The sequence below is a fragment of the Rhinolophus ferrumequinum genome, chromosome 11 (genome assembly GCF_004115265.2).
Source record: "Rhinolophus ferrumequinum isolate MPI-CBG mRhiFer1 chromosome 11, mRhiFer1_v1.p, whole genome shotgun sequence".
NCBI lineage: Eukaryota > Metazoa > Chordata > Mammalia > Chiroptera > Rhinolophidae > Rhinolophus > Rhinolophus ferrumequinum.
The window spans coordinates 80,246,194-80,263,146 of NC_046294.1; the positions used below are offsets into that span (position 1 = coordinate 80,246,194).

The 16,953-nt window shown below is 37.1% G+C and overlaps 1 protein-coding gene across 2 annotated transcripts in view; it reads right to left on the bottom strand.

Annotated features, from left to right (window-relative positions):
* The window catches only part of ALG9 (ALG9 alpha-1,2-mannosyltransferase), a 93,378-nt gene extending 76,792 nt beyond the window's left edge, over positions 1-16,586 (bottom strand). Inside the window, exons 1-7 of one of the 2 annotated variants that reach the window (XM_033120408.1) lie at positions 16,548-16,586; positions 16,234-16,367; positions 15,203-15,341; positions 14,183-14,317; positions 7,793-7,863; positions 4,054-4,142; positions 2,033-2,168 (exon numbers count right to left, since the gene is read on the bottom strand). In XM_033120408.1, coding sequence (XP_032976299.1) covers positions 2,033-2,168; positions 4,054-4,142; positions 7,793-7,863; positions 14,183-14,317; positions 15,203-15,341; positions 16,234-16,367; positions 16,548-16,571 — 728 coding nt within the window. In that variant the 5' untranslated portion in view covers positions 16,572-16,586. Of the gene's footprint in view, positions 1-2,032; positions 2,169-4,053; positions 4,143-7,792; positions 7,864-14,182; positions 14,318-15,202; positions 15,342-15,598; positions 16,155-16,233; positions 16,368-16,547 lie in introns of those variants that run through there. The other variant, XM_033120409.1, reaches the window with a different exon arrangement.
* Positions 16,587-16,953: the final 367 nt, after the last annotated feature.

Genomic DNA, 16,953 nt, shown 5'->3' on the forward strand with positions numbered 1-16,953 from the left:
CACAAAAACAGGCCAGCGGGATTTGGCCCACAGGCTACAAGTTGCCAACCTCTGTGACATACAGCAATGGGAAAGCTATGATAGAGTTTAAAATAAAACAGGTTGTGATACAATCATACTTACATTTTGGGTAGGTAACTCTAGTTTAAATGTGGAGAATAGATTTACAAGATCAAGACTAGAAATAGTAATATCATTCAGGAAGCTGAATAGTAATCCAGGAGCAGTGAGAGGTAAAGAAAATTCAAAAGATATTCAGGAGGTGTAACAAATTAATACGACATGGGAAACAGAAAATTGAGTCACAGATAATTTTCAGGTTCCTGGCTCAGCACAGATGGTGGTATGATTTACTGAGATAAAAACATAGGTAAGGAAACAGATATGGAGGGAAGGGAATGAGTTTAGTTTTATAAATGTTTACCTATATAAATGGAGACATCTAATAGGCATCTAGGAATACATGAGTGAAGCTTAAGAGATGGTTGGGAAAAAAAAGAGAGATGGTTGGACTAGATATAAAGATATGGGAATCATCAAGATGGTTAAGAGACAGCAGAAAGTGTAGAAGAGAGTCTCACACAAAATCTTGAAGTATATAATAATTTGAGGATGGCATGCAGAATAAAAAAAGATTGAGGGTATGAAAACCAGCCTTTAAAAGGCAATTAAGAAAATTTAAAGGTGTCCAGACGGCTCAGTTGGTTAGAGCTTGAGCTCTGAACAATGAGGTTGCCAGTTCGATTCCCACATGGGCCAGTGAGCTGCGCCCTCCACAACTAGATTGAAGACAACGAGCTGCCGCTGAGCTGCTGGAGGGGCAGCTGGATGGCTCAGTTGATTAGAGCGGGAGCTCTCAACAACAAGTTTGCCGGTTCAATTCCCACATGGGATGGTGGGCGGCACACCCTGCAACTAAAGATTGAAAACGGCGACTGGACTTGGAGCTGAGCTGTGCCCTCCACTAGATTGAAGTACAACCTCTTGGAGCTGATGGGCCCTGGAGAAACACACTATTCTCCAATACTCCCCAATAAAATTTAAGGGAAAAAAAAGGAGAAAATTTAAAATGCCTATCTTTGACTTAGTAACTCCCCTTCTAAAAATTTATCCCATAGATAAATTTTCACAAGTATATGAACATATGTACAAAAATGTCCACTGAAGCACTGTGTGTAATAGAAAAAACATTAAATGGCTACCAATAAGGCAGTGGCTAATAAATTATGGACAGACATATAATGGAATGCTATGAAACTGATACAAAGAATATAAATTTATGTACAATAGAAGATACACATGTATCTTTGAAGGTTGGGTTATGAGAGAAGAGAATTAAAAATTCTTTTTACATCATATAATCTGGTACTTTTTTTATGTAATAAAGACACACTACTACTATAATAACCTTAACATCAAACTAAAATATTTTTCTAAATTACTAGTGGCACAGAGAATAAATTAAGGCAGCAAAAACTAGAATAGAAGTGGTAGGAACAAAAAGCACAAAACGAATGAGAGATACTATAGAACTTGGAAAAAAAGATGGCAGGGGTAAGAAAGGAGAAGTACTGAAAGGAAACGCAGATTTCAAGCCTTGTCACTGGGAAAATGCACAGCACAAGGTGTTGCAGTGTGGAAAAAAACATCTGCTGTAGGTTCAGAAATGTCTGGATTCAAAAGCAAACATACTCTTAATGGCAAATTACTCAGCCTATTGGACTCTACTTTCTCATTTATAAAGGAATAATAATTGTATTTCTCTTGCAGAGTTGTTATAAGATTGAGGGATAAAGTTTGTAAGGGGATTAGCAATGCCTAACATACAGCAGGTGCTAAATAGTCACTATTCTTATTAGAATTAATCAAAACAATAAGCACAAAGAGAAATATTCTTCCATTTCCCAGTATTTGTAGGTCCAAATAATTCCTCTAACTTTAGATTCTATCCAGAGAATATGAAGATAACCTAACATTAAGATCTACTACACGCGCAGTGATACAAGGAAGACAAATTGTGTTGGTTTCTTACCCAAGAGCCACACTGAATGGCCAGCCTAAGATGGCCCCAGCTGCTACTCCAAGCACAGCAATAGAAGTCTTGTCCATATACCAGCCAGTCATGGCTATCAATGTAGTATACATACAGAAGCTACTAGGAAGGAATGCTGCAAGAGTAAAGAAACAAAAAAAGGGGACAGGGACAAGAGTGAGATTTATTGGGTATCAATGATTAAAAATCTACGTACATTGCAAAATGTCCATAATCAGGAACATATTTTGAGCACTGCTATATTAAGAAATGGACAGTAAAGTGATACTCCTTTAAAAAAAATGAAGTGTGATTATTTTCTCACTCCTGTTTTTTAGGTACCAACACATCACCCAAATATATAATACCAACCATGCCATTCTTCTCCTGGTCTGTACCCCAAATCTAAAACTTGTAGAATTCCAGGGCCCCCAGGTATACCCCCAGATTATAGTTCCAGGCAAGGAATGTGCTTCAGAAAATTCAGAACCACTGATGACAAGTTATTTCTGAAGGAGTCTATTTTCTGATAGTGTTCTGAGACTGCCCTGGTAACAACCTGTATACCCCACAGGAATTCTCAGAAGGCTTCTCAAGGGCCAATGTTGGATGGCAGCACTGCTATGCATCCTGCATTCACTGACATAGATCATTTTGGCCTTTAGATGTCCCCCTAATTTCCATCTAGCATTACTTTGCTGGTGTATACAGCAGAGGTTCTCTGCAACAGTGACGTTCGATCAAACTGTTTCTACCAACTCCACCCCAAAATGCAGATCTGCCTCTCCCTGCTGTATGAGGCCTGCTTTACCTAGCACTAGGGAAGAAAAGACAGTACCAACTCTAGTAAGAACCACAATGAACAGGCAATCTGATTTAGGAAACTCAGCAAAGAGTTCAGAGGCTCTGTATCACAGGATGCCTTTAACGTATCTGTGTCTTAACATCCTCAACTGAGACTACAAAACTAGACATTCCCAGGAAGCTCCCTCACATAAGAATCAATTTTAGGAGCAGCAAAATAACTAAAATAACATGTGAGGTACAACCTTCACAGATAAATGCTAAATAGTATCGACATCATCCAAAGCTCTCCATTCCAGCTGCCAATGTAGAGGACAAGGGGAGCAGAGGAATCTGAGGTCTCTGCCCGCTCAGAAGGTAGAGCACAGTCTCATTTAGGACAGTGGCTCTCAAAGGTATCCCGGCGTGGAGCCCCAAGGTCTTTGCAGTACAACATGGATTGTGATGGTCAATGAAGAAAGACATACTTTTGTGCTGGATACTATTTTTTGTGTATATTTAGTGCACATACCAGATTCTGGTACACACATGCAGAAGCTAAAATTGAGATAATTATATCTACTAACTTAATTTTTCCAGAAAGTTGGGAACAGGCTACCTTTTGGCAGCAGGCCATCTCGGCTTAGCTCATAGAACATAAATGTTCACTGGTAACATAGTATGAAAGCTACCACTCTAAATTAAGGTTTCAATTCTCAATTTCTACAAGCTTACTATAAAAAAAGAGCCCAACAGAAGATGTATACTTTTATAAAATACATTGCAAATAATGGGCAGAAAGCAGAACTATCAAGAACAGCGGTTTCAGGTGACAAAGAGCTTCCTTGAGCAAAATAACAAAATTATTTTCCTTTGCCCAAAAACAAAGACAGGCAGTGGGTGTCTGAGTTATTCTGCCTTGAGGTGATAAAAAATACAATAATACAAGAGAAAGCAACCTGATGAAAATGACAACTCTAGCACTTAGGAATTCTTTGACTTTCAGTAAGTCATTTCACCTTTCTAACTTTCAGTGTCCTCACCATCAAAAATGAGAACAATATTTATCTTACTTAGTTCCATAGGATTGTTGTAAAGGTCAATCAAGATCATGCAGGTAACAGTGGCCTGCAAATTACTGACATGTTATAGAATATAACCTATATCTGGACAAGTTCTTTCAGTGCAACTGTGAAACATCGATGCACCTGTATACCCTCACCTGCTCTCTTACTTACCTGACGATGAGCAAAACATGCCAGTGCTGAGAACCAAGAAGGCTAGCATCATTCGACTCACATGCAACCCAAACTTTTTGCACACAGCCCTAGGAGAAAGGCAAACTATCAACATAGCAAATCTTAGGGATGGAAATTTCAAATTAAAGGACAAAAACATGCCTACATCACAGAGAACCCTGACGATGTAAACTCAAATACAAGTGTCTCAATAGGTGTGTAAGCAATTTTCATGTGCATAAAAAACCCAATCGTTCTTATTCCTCATGCAGGAGAAGCTGTCTCCCTAAGAGGAAATGGATATTTCCTGTGCTAAAAGTATGTCCACTACCAATAGGAAAACATAATGATATTGTGGAAAAATAATAGGCCTCAGACTCAGATGGGCACAGGTTCAAATTCAGGGTCTGCCACTTACTAGCAGTGGTACCCTTGGTCTAGTGACATAATCACTGTGTCAGATCCTTCACCTGTAAGAGGAGGATAATGTAATACCTACTTTGTAAGGTTTCTGTGAGGACAATACATGGTAAAATGCTTAGAAGAGTGCCTGGCACAGAGTTGCTTAATAAATGACTAGAAAAAAAGTTACTAGAAAAAAACACTAGGAGATACATCAACGTGTTAATAAGTACTTATCTAAGTCAGTGTTTCTCAAACTTAAGCAATTCTTTCCTGTAGGTTTTTAAAAAAATATTAGAAATTATTGTTGCTTCATTCAGTCAATATTTGTTCATACATACCCATGTGTTAACCATTTTCTTGCTTAGTCTCCTTATTCCATCTCAGAGCTTCTTTCTGAAATAATTTTGCTTCTTTCTAAGTATATCCTTTAGATGTTCCTTTAGTGAAGATCTATTAATGGCAAATTCTGTTTTTTGTTTGATTTCTTTTTCTTTCATTTTTTGTCTAAAAAGTCTTTATTTAGATCTTGGTCTTAAAAAATAGTTTATTTGAGTACACAATTTTAGGATGACAATCATTTTCTCTCAGCACTTTGAAGATACTACTGTTTTTGTCTTCTGGCTTTTGAAAAGGCTTCTGTCAGTCTAACTGCCTAACATTCCTTTCTAGGTATTCTATCAATTCTCTGTCCACTTTTAAGATCTTTTTCTTTGTCCTTGATGTTAAAAACTGTTTCACTAATTCCTTTTTAATTTCCAGGTCAGGATATGTTAAACTTCATGAATACGTTGGTTAGCATCTTTTTTTCATCAATTCTGGAAAATTCTTATTGACTACTTTCTTCAATATCTGTCCCCATTCTCCCTATCTTCTCCTAGAATCTGATTAGATATATATCAGATCTTTCAACTCTACCATACACGTCAGTGGACATATAAGTTGTTTCCAATCTTGGCTATTATGAATAGTACTGCAATGAACACTCTTTTTTCTTAACCTCTTTTATATTTCCTTTTATTGTCACTCTGCACTGCATTCTTTGTAATTTTTTTCAGATTTTCTAGTTTACTTGTTTGCAGTATCTAATCATCTGTTTAAACTATCCACTGAATTTTAAACATCAATTATTATTTTTTCATTTCTAAAAGCTCTGTATGGTTCTTTTGTAAATGTGCCTGGTGATTTTTGTAGTCTCAGTTCTTTTTATCTTTTTTATTTTATTGTGGTAAGAACACTTAATATGAGATCTTACCCTCTTAAGAGTTTTTTAAGTGTAAAATACAGTATTATCTATAGGCATAATGTTCTACAGCAGATCTCTAGAACTAATTCATACTGCATAACTGAAATTGTATCTGTCCATTGATTAGCAATTTCCCGTTTTCCCTTCCCCCCAAGTCCTAGAAACCACAATTCTATTCTTTTGCTTCCATGAATTTGACTATTTTAGATACCTCATATAAGTGGTATCATGCGGTATTTGTCCTTCTGTACTGGTTATTTCACTTAGCATAATGTCCTCAAGGTTCATCCATGTTGTCACATACTGCAGGATTTTCTTCTTTTTTAAGACTGAGTAATATTTACATTCCATATGTACATATAACATTTTCCCCATTCATCTGTCAATGGAAATTTAGGGTGTTTCCAATCTTGGCTATTGTTGAATACTGCTGCAATGAACATGGGAATGTGGATATCTCTTCAAAATTCTGATTTCAATTCTTTTAGATAAATACCCAGAAGTGGGATTGCTGGATTACTGGTAGTTCTATTTTTAATTTTTTAAGAAACCTCATACTGCTTTTCATAGTGGCTGTACCATTTTGCCTGCCTACAAACAGTGCACAAGGGTTCCAACAATTTCTCTACATCCTTGCCAATATTTGATGTCCTTGATTTTTTTTTATAATGGCCATTGTAACAGATATGAAGTGATCTCATTATGATTTTGACTTGCATTTTCCTGATGATTAGTGACAGTGACTACCTGTTGGCCATTTGTATGTCTTCTTCAGAGAATTGTTGATTCGAGTCCTTAGTCCATTTTATAATCAGATTTTTAGTTTTTTTGCTATTAAGTTGTAGGAGTTCCTTATATATTTTGGAAATGAACTTATCAGATATATGGTTTGCAATTATTTTCTCCTATTTTGTAAGTTCCTTTTCACTCTATTGATTGTTTAGTCTCGTTTCTTATTCATGTTTTCAATTCTGTCTTTCATTTCTTTAAAAATCTTAAATATACTTATTTTATATTCTTATTTTGATAATTCCTAATAAATGAAGTTCTGCAGGTCAGCTTTCTGCTGATTGTTCTATCTGCTGGCTCTCACTCACAATGTCTTGATCACTTCTGTGCTTTGTGATTTATTTTTATTATAATTTCTTGTTCACTAGAACTTTATGTATGGTAATTCTTTGGCACCTGGGTTAAGGATTCACTTCTCTAAAGAAATTTTACATTTGTTTTTGCAGCTGCCTGGGGCACTACCAACCCAGAACAATTTAAAATAAATTCTCTTGGGGTTTAAGGGACCATGTGGGTGATTTGAATTCAGTCCTGAACCCATATGAAGATCTACTTATGGTTACAATCTTCAAAGGCAGAACTGGCTTGTGTGTGTGTGTGTGTGTGTGTGTGTGTGTGTGTGTGTGTGTGTAAACTGGGGAGCCTTTATTGACTGATTAGTTGGAGTGCGCTGACTTTCTTTTTTCCTCCTCCATTCTACCCAGAATCAAGGCCAAAGAATTTTTTCATCTGACATTTTTAGCTTTTTTGCAGTGGGAAGATTTTTAATAATGATCATTAAGTCCAAATCCCTTTTAAAATAATAATTTTGTTAGGTTTGATATAAAAAATGTAGCTATTTTTTTATTACTGGAACATTTAAATGCCACTTCCACTAATATTCAATCAACCAATAGGTACTTGGGGAAAGGCAATGTACTGGGTGCACGTTAAGAGCAGTGAGTCCCATAGAAGTAAGTTGCTCTCAGTTAAGCTCGAGGGGAAGAGGTAAATCATGATCCTGTATCTTTGGACCCAAAATAAGGCTCTACTAAACCTTACCAAATAAAAGACCAGTTAGGTATGTATTAAGAGAATTAAAATTAGTAACATGAAGATACAGTATTTATGAATCTCAGGAAAGAAAGTGATATTCTTCTCCAAAGATTTGTTTCAAACAAGAAATCATATTTTAGATATAATTTTACAAGCTGGAAGGAAAGTGTTTTCTATTTTTAAACACTGCCAATACTATCAGAGAAATAATTTATACTATGTTGGGCTTCCTCATAGCACTTTTAGAAGCAAAGCTTTTATACTCACTTGTAAAAGTAAAGTTCACAAATGCAGCTCACAAAAGCCAGAAGACATCGTAAAAAGTAAAACACAAGAATCTGAAAGAAACCCAGAACAGGAAAACAGAAGGCACAGATAAAAGTTAGCAAAACTCTAATGAAACTACTCTCATGAGTAACACCATAAATTGGCATAATCTTATAAAAAGCAATATGTATCAAAAAACATGCAAATTTTCATATCCCTAAATTCAGTATATCTATTTCTATGATTCCAGGTCACAGAAGTAAGCATGTGAGTAAATATGTAAGTAAATATGGGACAGGAATTCTATCCATGAAAATGTTAACTGCAGCACTATTAATTTATAAAAACTTATTTAAAAACTACAAAATGTCCAATTATAGGGAAAAGGTTAAATAAATTATGCTATATCTATTTCATGGACTATTACACAAATATTAAAATTTATGGCTACAAAAACAGTGGAAACATTCTTATGATATAAAGTTCATTCATTCAACAAGCATTTCTCAGACAATTATAATTGTAGAGATGGAGATGTGAACAAAACCAACTCCATCTCTGTCTCCAGCTTTCATTTTAAGTTCCATGCTGTGACCTTTGACAAACTTCAGTCCTTAGCAAGCATATCAAAGCTTTGTTGATGATTATCTGTGTTCCTTACAATGTAGCCATAAATATTTTTGTTAGCAACAGCCGGAATAGCATGACAACCAGTTTGAGATAAGTATCAAACTGGTAATAGTAGCGATTATAAGCAATCATCTATCACAAGAGCACCAGGAGGTATGGCCCCTGGCACTACTGAATTCTTTCCCTTCCTCTTGTCAATCACTAGTATCCAAATTATACTATAAAAAAAGTACTGTAACGGGTATGGCAGTGGTGAATAATTTGTGCCAAACTGCTGGGCCATCTGTCTGCTCTGGCCCAATCTTTCCATAAGTAAATTACCCTATAATAAATTCTGTTACATTCTCTGGAGTTGCCTGCTTCGTCTTTCAGTCTGAAGATACCTTCTCATTATGGTGGCCATTATACCTCTATCCCACAGTCGGACAATACATTAGGTACTGATTATTACAAAACACTGAATGAAAATGCATAATACAATATTATTCATGCATCAGAGTTATAGCTATGGAAATCAGAAGTACACGGAAAGAAATATAGTAAAATGGTAAAAATGGCTGTATCCAGGCTCGTGAGATTTAGGTGCATAATTTTCCTCCTATCTCCAAACATCTGTAATGTGGTTTTATTAATTTTATAATTAAGAACATCAATTTAATAAAAACAAAAATAACAAAATAATAGGAGTTGTACTGAATAGTTTTTATACTATAGTATACTGGTATGTTTAAGAGCATTGAACACCTCAAAATATAAGCATACTTAAACATACATATATTGTTAATGCATATAACACGGAAATACTTTCCATATTCATCACTGTAACAAAAAAATTCCAAAAATAGTTCATGAAGTAATACATAAAAGCCCAGATTCATTTATTAATAAAAATGTCCTGAAAACCTACTATACACTGAGCACTATTCTAGATGCTACTAGGAATATAGATATTTTAGTACAAAATGTCTTTGTTTAAGAACTCCTCACCTAGTGGGAAAAACCCACTTACAAAGTTAAAAATTAACACAAGTTAATATAAGAATTGTATTTGAGAGCAGGACAATGATGCCCCCAAAACAATGAACACTCAACTAGTCCTTGGAGTCTGATCAGTGCAAATAGACACAAAAAATAAATGTGGTATAAGAAACAGAATTGAAAAAACTAAACTCTACGTATATACAAATGAAAGAAAATCCAAGTGATTCACCTAACAAACCATTAACACTAATAAGGAAATTCAGTGAGATTTAGATTAATATCAAAAAGCAAAAATCAATTGTGTCCTTCAGTACCAGCAATGACTACCTAAAAAAGTTACAGAAAACAAGATACCATACATAATAGCAAGAAAAAGTATAAAGAACCTAGGCATTAACCTATCAAAGACTGCATAAGACTGAAATGGATTCATTTTAAAATTTTTATTAAAAGACACAGAAAACCTGACTAAATGGATAAATATATCATTTTAGGGATGGAATAACTTAACAGTGTGAAAATACTCATTTAAAAATGAATATGTAAACTCAGTGCAACTCCAGTGAAAACCCAGCACAATCTGGGGGAGAGGCAAGCTGATTCTAAAATGATATTTAAAACACAAATTTTAAAATGGACAAAGTGAGAAATTCATCGACCAGATATTAACACACATTACAAAGCCGTAATAACAACAACAAGATGGTACTGCCTGACAAATTGACCAATGACATAAAGAGGCCAGAAACAGACCCATATACATGAGATGAGGTATATGATAGAGATATTACAAATCAGAAGGAAAGGTGTATTATTTAGTAGATGGCGCTGGAAAATCCAGCTCACTACATAGCAAAAAATAAAGCTAGATCTTCCCACAATTTATAAAAATAAAACTCATATGGATTAAAGTCTTGTATGTAAAAGGTAAAATTATAAAGCTAATAGAAGAAAATACAGAAGAATAACTTTGTGACCTGTGGTGAAGAAGGATTTCTTTCAGAAAGGCCCTAAAACCTACCAACCACAAGTGAAAAACTAACTGGTTTGACTGCATCAAAACTAAAGATTACTGTTCAATAAAGGACCATACACAAAGTTAAGAGAGGTGACAGCCTAAAAGAAAGGATTTCTATTATCTAAAACTTACAAGGGGTTACTATTGAGAACTTCTACAAATCAGGAGAGGAAACCACAAAATCCAATTAAAAGGCAGGCAAAGGATGTGAACAGGTAATTCACAGAAAAGGAAATCTGAATGACTAATGAAAATATGAAGAAATGCTCCCCTTAGTAACTTAGTAATAATCAGAGAAATGCAATTAAAATGAAAAGCATCTCACATACATGAGAAGGGCAAAAATTAGAAAGTCAGAAATATCAAGTGCTCAGATGTGAGGAAGCTGAAATCTCAAACATTACTGCAGGGAATGTAAAGTTGTATAGCCATTCTAGAAAGTAATCTGTCAGTACTCCATGAAATTAAGTAGCCCATGGATCTGTGTATGGGATCCCACTCCTGAGTGTATGGTTCAGAGAAATTCACAAATGGATCCATAGGGAGACAAAACAAAGGTATTCTTGTTTAGGGTATCAAAAAGTTGGAAAGGTAACTCTCACTAGGAGTGCCAATTACTACCACATTGTCTCTAATCAACAACTTACCGTTCTCTACTCAGCATTATGATGCTGAGTCTGGAACCTCTACAAGCTACAATTCTCCGTTCCCAAGTAGTTAGTTCCCTGTTGGCACCCACTGGCAAAACCTAACAGGGAGAAGACTGGAAGTAAAAACAAGGGACAAAGGGAAATCTTCATTCCTGTTCTGCTTGCTGTTTGTATCTTTAAGAGGAATAGTGATGTAGAGGAAGAATTCTCTGTTAAATACGTCAAATTTGAAGTGATAGTGGATATCCAAGTGGAAATAAAAACTGTGAGCATTGCATATTGTTATTTCTCTACTAAGTCCTTCATTCTATATATTGTTTCTCTGATAAGTTCAAAAAAACAGAAATGAGATTCTAGGAGGGAGACATAGAGTTCTATCACTTTCTACAGGTGTTAACTTTTCTAATCTTTCTAAAATGCAAATGTAATCATGTCTCTCCTGTACCTAAAATCTTTCAATGGCTTCACAATGTACTTGGGGGAAAAAGTCGAATTCCTTAACAGAGCCTACCAGGTGATGTATAAATCTGGCCTCTTCCTACCTCTTAGTCTCATCTAATCCACTCCGCCAAACCTATTTATACGAGAAGGCCATGCTGGCCTTCTTCCCAGACTCAGGGCCTTCCTCCCTCATTCCCATTCTTCCTTAACCTAGAAGACAACTCCAACTTACCTAACTTCTAGTTCTCTAATCAGGGACTTCTACTTCATGGAAAATGGATTAGCCATACTTTTCCCTATTCCTCATGCTATGTAAAGCCAAAAACTCTGGACATTATACATAAAACAAGCGTAAGAAAACGCCAGAAGGTGGAGAGAAGAAGGCAGACTGGCTAGGGACTCTGTGACTGAGGAACAACATGGTGCTGAGTTCCCTGGGTTTCCTTTCTGCTTTCTACATTCCAGACTTGGATTAAAGAAGTTGGCAACTAGAAATGCCAATGGGCACAAACAAAAAACACCAACGAGATCCTGCTCTATCCAGCCAAAAGACCATAAAAGAGGTAGCCTAGCAAGACAGAAAATTTTTAGATAATAACCCCTCTATTCCATTCAAGCACTCCAGAAAAAAATGTAGCCCCACTCCCACTCATGCCATCAAAGGTCCAGTAGGAAGCCAAGACTTTTATCTTTGCTAGTGGTAATCAGCTCCCTCCCGCAGTGTCAGTGAAGACCACTTGCAGAGCCTGGACATCCACCTGCCCCCAACCTAGCAATACAGTCATGCGCCGCTTAATGACGCATGTTTAGACTACTACCATGTTTCCCTGAAAATAGAACTGGGTCTTATATTAATTTTTGCTCCAAAAGATGTATTAGGGCTTATGTTCAGGGGATGTCATCCTGAAAAGTCATGCTAGGGCTTATTTCCCGGTTACGTCTTATTTTCGGAGAAACACAGTACACACACAGGCTATATAGTATAGCTTTTTGTTCCTAGGATACAAGCCTGTACCGTACATTACTGTACAAAACATGAGATTAAATCAAGCACAAGAGAACATGATGCAATCAAGAGATACAGTAAACATGAGATATATGAGGCTGCTATTGGCCTAACACAGTATAATGCTTTATAGCAAACTTTTTTTTATAAGTAGAAAGAGTATACTCTAAAATAATGATAAAAACTATAGTACAGAAAATACATAAACTATTAACATAGTCTTTTATATCATTATCAAGTATTATGTACTTGTACGAGCTACATTTTCCCACAATTCGAAGTGCAGTAGGTTTGTTTACACCAGCATCACCACAAACACGTGAGTAATGTGTTGCATCTGTCCTTGACCGAAGTGCCATTACGTATTGCACTACTATAATGAGGTAACTTTACCCTACCCACTGGGGTGGCATCGGTGAAAGCCTAGTGGGGAACTTGGACTTCTATTCCAACTTGCAGTAACAAGGTGGAGAACTCCCCCCTCTCTGCGGCTGGAGTGGTATCAACAGAAGGCAGCTAAAACAGAAGGCTTCAATAAGAGCCAGAAAAGCAGTGTACTGCAGAGGAAGCATGCTGGACCCATGAGTAAAATCCAGAGTCTCATAATGTAATACCCAAAATATCCCAAATTTCAACTGAAAATTACTTGCCAACCAGGAAGATCTCAAGTGAATGAAAAAAGTCAATCAATAGATATCAAAAAACCAAAAACAAAACAACAACAAAAACAAAGAGAGAGAGAACGATGTTACAGTTATCTGACAAAGTTTTAAAGGAGCCATTATAAAAATGCTTCAATGAACAATTAAGAATAAGTTTGAAACAAATGAAAAAAATAAAAAGTTTCAGTAAAGAAATAGAAGACATACAAAAAATGAAAGGTAAATTTTACAACTGAAAAATATATTAACCAAAATAAAAGCTCAATGAATAGGGTCAACAGTAGAATGGAGGGGAGAGAGGGAAGAATCAGTGAACTGGAAGATGGAAGATTAGAAATCGATCAATCTGAACAACACAGAGAAAAGAGACTAGGGAAAAAAATGTCTCAGGGACTTGTGGAACTAAAATAAAATACCTAATATTCATATCATTGGAGTTCCAGTAAAGCAGAAAAGGGGCAGGGCTGAAAAAGTACTCAAAAAAATAACAGCTAAGAACTTCCCAAATTTGGCAAAAGACATAAGCCTAAAGATTCAAGAAGCTAAATAAACTCCAAACAGGACAAACCCAAAGAAATCCATGCCAAGACACAGCATAGTCAAATTTCTGAAAAGTAGTTAACTCCTAATTATCCTTCAACACTGTTCAAATTATCTTCTCCTAATATCCTAATATCCTCTCCTAATGTCCTATCCCACTGTACACTATAGTCTTCCTTCATAAGACTCACTGCATTTATAATTACTTGCTCAATGTTTATCTTCCCCATTAAACTATAAATTCTACTAGGGCAGGGATTTGGTCACTGTTAAATCCACAGTAGTTAACAGAGTGTTTACCAAATAAAAGATGCTCAATTAATATTTGTTGAACAATGAATGAGTGATTCTTCTTCAAAAAAAGTTCCCTCTTAACCGATCTGTTTTGTCCTTTTCTCAAAACTATCCCAGAGACTCACCTCTTGATCAGTTGTGATTGCTTCCAGGTTGGCCTGCACTTACCTTATTAGTTTGTAGAATTCTTGCATGAAATGCAGCTGGCCAGGCATGAAGTAACAGGTAAGCATAGGAGCGAATGGCATAAACTGGGGAATATTCCCAAGTCTGAAACCCCTTCCCATAGATGAGGTAATGTGTCTGAAAGTACAAAACAGATGGATTCTGGGTTATATTGGCAAAAAAATCCTTGTTAAAAGGATGCAGATGAAGTTTCTAGGCAAAAATATTAATGAGCGAAGATACACAAAAATGCGGAAACTCTCAACAAGATTTTCAACTAATGGATAAGAATTAAAATGACCCAATATTGAAAAATATTAGGACATTATAAATTAATTCTTAAATTAATTATAAATTCTTAAATTAATTAATTATAAATTGTAAATTAATAAGTTATTTGATCAACATTAAAAATTTGAATTTTATCTTCTATTTATTTTTTTAAATAGTCATTGGCCAAAACAGAGAAACTCTAAATTTTATATTTTCCTTAAACTGCTTACACTAAACATTCTTTATTTTTTTGATGTTATCAGAAAATTTGACCCCTGAATTTTCTATAATAGGAAGTCAACAGGCTTATAAATCTATAAATCAAGAAATAGAAGTATAAGCATACTATTTAATAACACTGTTTTAGTAAACATCAGAAGAAATAACGGAAAAAAGTTGAAAGAAAGTGGTTGCCTCTGGGGACTGGGATTTGAACATAAGAAGTGAAACAAGGAGCTACTGTTTTTCCTTAAAGTTTTGTAGTAGTGGTTAACTTTAAAAACTATCTTAAAGTATTACTTTGATTAAAAATAATTTTTAAGGAAATTACAAATGATATCTTTTTGTAAAACAGCCAAATTCTCTATAGCCTTCAACAGTAGGCAAATCATCAGCTTAGAATACTAAAGTGAAAATAAAGCTCTTTTGCTAGTAGTCACTCTCGTGTATAGTGTTTGCATCTTGATTGGTAACAAGGTCCCAAGCAGTGAAATCAAGAACACAAAACAAAGAAAGAAAGAAATCACCTACTGGTTCCCAGTAGTTGAATGTTTCATCACAGTCAGAGATGTTGCTCAGGAGAGCAGCACATAACCTCGCTGAGAGCAGACACTTGAAAGCAGTAGATCCTTCAGGTGCCCAGACTTGTCCTGCTTTGTTCGCAGAGAACCTACTCAGAAACAAACAAAAAAAAAAGTATGTCAGGAAGGACCTAACTAGAAGGACTAAAACTAAACATAAAGGAAAAGAATGGCAACAGACATCAAAGCACTCAAGAATTCACCTATAAAGGTGAGTCATTAATTGTTCTTAGGTCAACTTTAATCATCCCTTCCACTTCCTGTTTTTCACGTGCAAAGTAATTCATACACTTTAATTCGTTGCATCTACGACTCTCCATTTATCCCATGCCAGCTAATCACTCACTTGAAGACCACAAAGCTCTCATTCTCTCTTTCTTCTCTTAACAAGGTCATTAGTTCCCATGGTTTTATTCATTTCCCCATCTGTTCCAACGTATAGAGAGGCCTAATATGTGCAAGGTTCGTAACCTCTTCCAATTCCATACGTTGACAGCTGCTTTAATGCAGTCCTAACCTCCCCGGGCTTGACGAGAGAGGTGATTGCTGGTCCTAGAGATTGGGGGGCCCACAAATTAGAGTCAAGAGTCGGGACTTTTGGGAGAATGAAGGAAGCAGTGAGAAGCAGCCGAAAACGGTAAACTCTGTGCTCCTGCCAATTTCTCGCAGAGGCTCTGCCAACTCAAACACCAGGACGCCAGCCCACTCTGGCTGGGCCTGGGACAGGAGCTTCACAGACCCGCACCCCAGGTTGCTTTACAGAAAACATGGGACCTGAGGTGGTGTGTCCATGACGGGGTGATGACCGAACGCTGACCCGCCCAGGAGGAGCGGAAGGACGTGGGTGCAGAGGCAACCCGCCCTCCCGGCGAGAAGGTGCGCCCCAGCGAAGCCCAGCGCGGCGCCGGCGCGACCCTCCCGGGGTCAGCCTCTCGCGGCGCCGCCAGCCCGGCCACGCCCCCACCGCGACCGCACACCTACTCGGTGCGGGGCTCCGCGCCGCCCGCCTCCCGGCTGCACAGCAGCTCCCGCAGTTTGTCCGCGGCAGAGGCCGTGTCCCCGGCGCTGCCTCCGCTTCCCTTCAGGCGCTGCCGAGCCCCTCGGCTAGCCATGGCCTGCGTGGGTCAAAAGGGTAGGATTCGGCACCCTACGAAGGCGGCGAGCGCGGAGACATAGCTTTGGCTGGCAAACGGTGTCCGCCGAGGGACAAAAGACCTTGACATGCGCAGACAAGACCAAATTACAGCGTTATGGGACCGATTGGGGCAAATCCCTGAGTAGAAAAAAAATCGAACCTGAGACTTTACTTTCACCGGCATAGTTGTCCCTTCCACATACTTGGAATAGTTGGAGGCTGGGCATTCCTCCCTCCAACTCTCTCTTCCTTCACTTTTCAGCATTCTCCACTGCTACAAAAAAACCATCCTTCAGCTCGTCTATCTAAAAGAAATCACAAAGTAATTAAACAACTGCAAGGTGAGTACGCGTAGATATTCAGTTAAAAATCATAGCACAGCTGCCTATCAAAGGGTAAGTCCTTAAAAGGTCACTGACAAGTTGCCCTCTCTGTATTTTAGTAAGAGTGGTAGGGACAGCCTGTAATTAACTGCTTCAGACAGACAAAGCCCAAATGGCAGAATATAGAATGAGAAGAAAAGCGAGACTGAAGAAATTTTGTGCAGCAAATTCAACCAGACACCA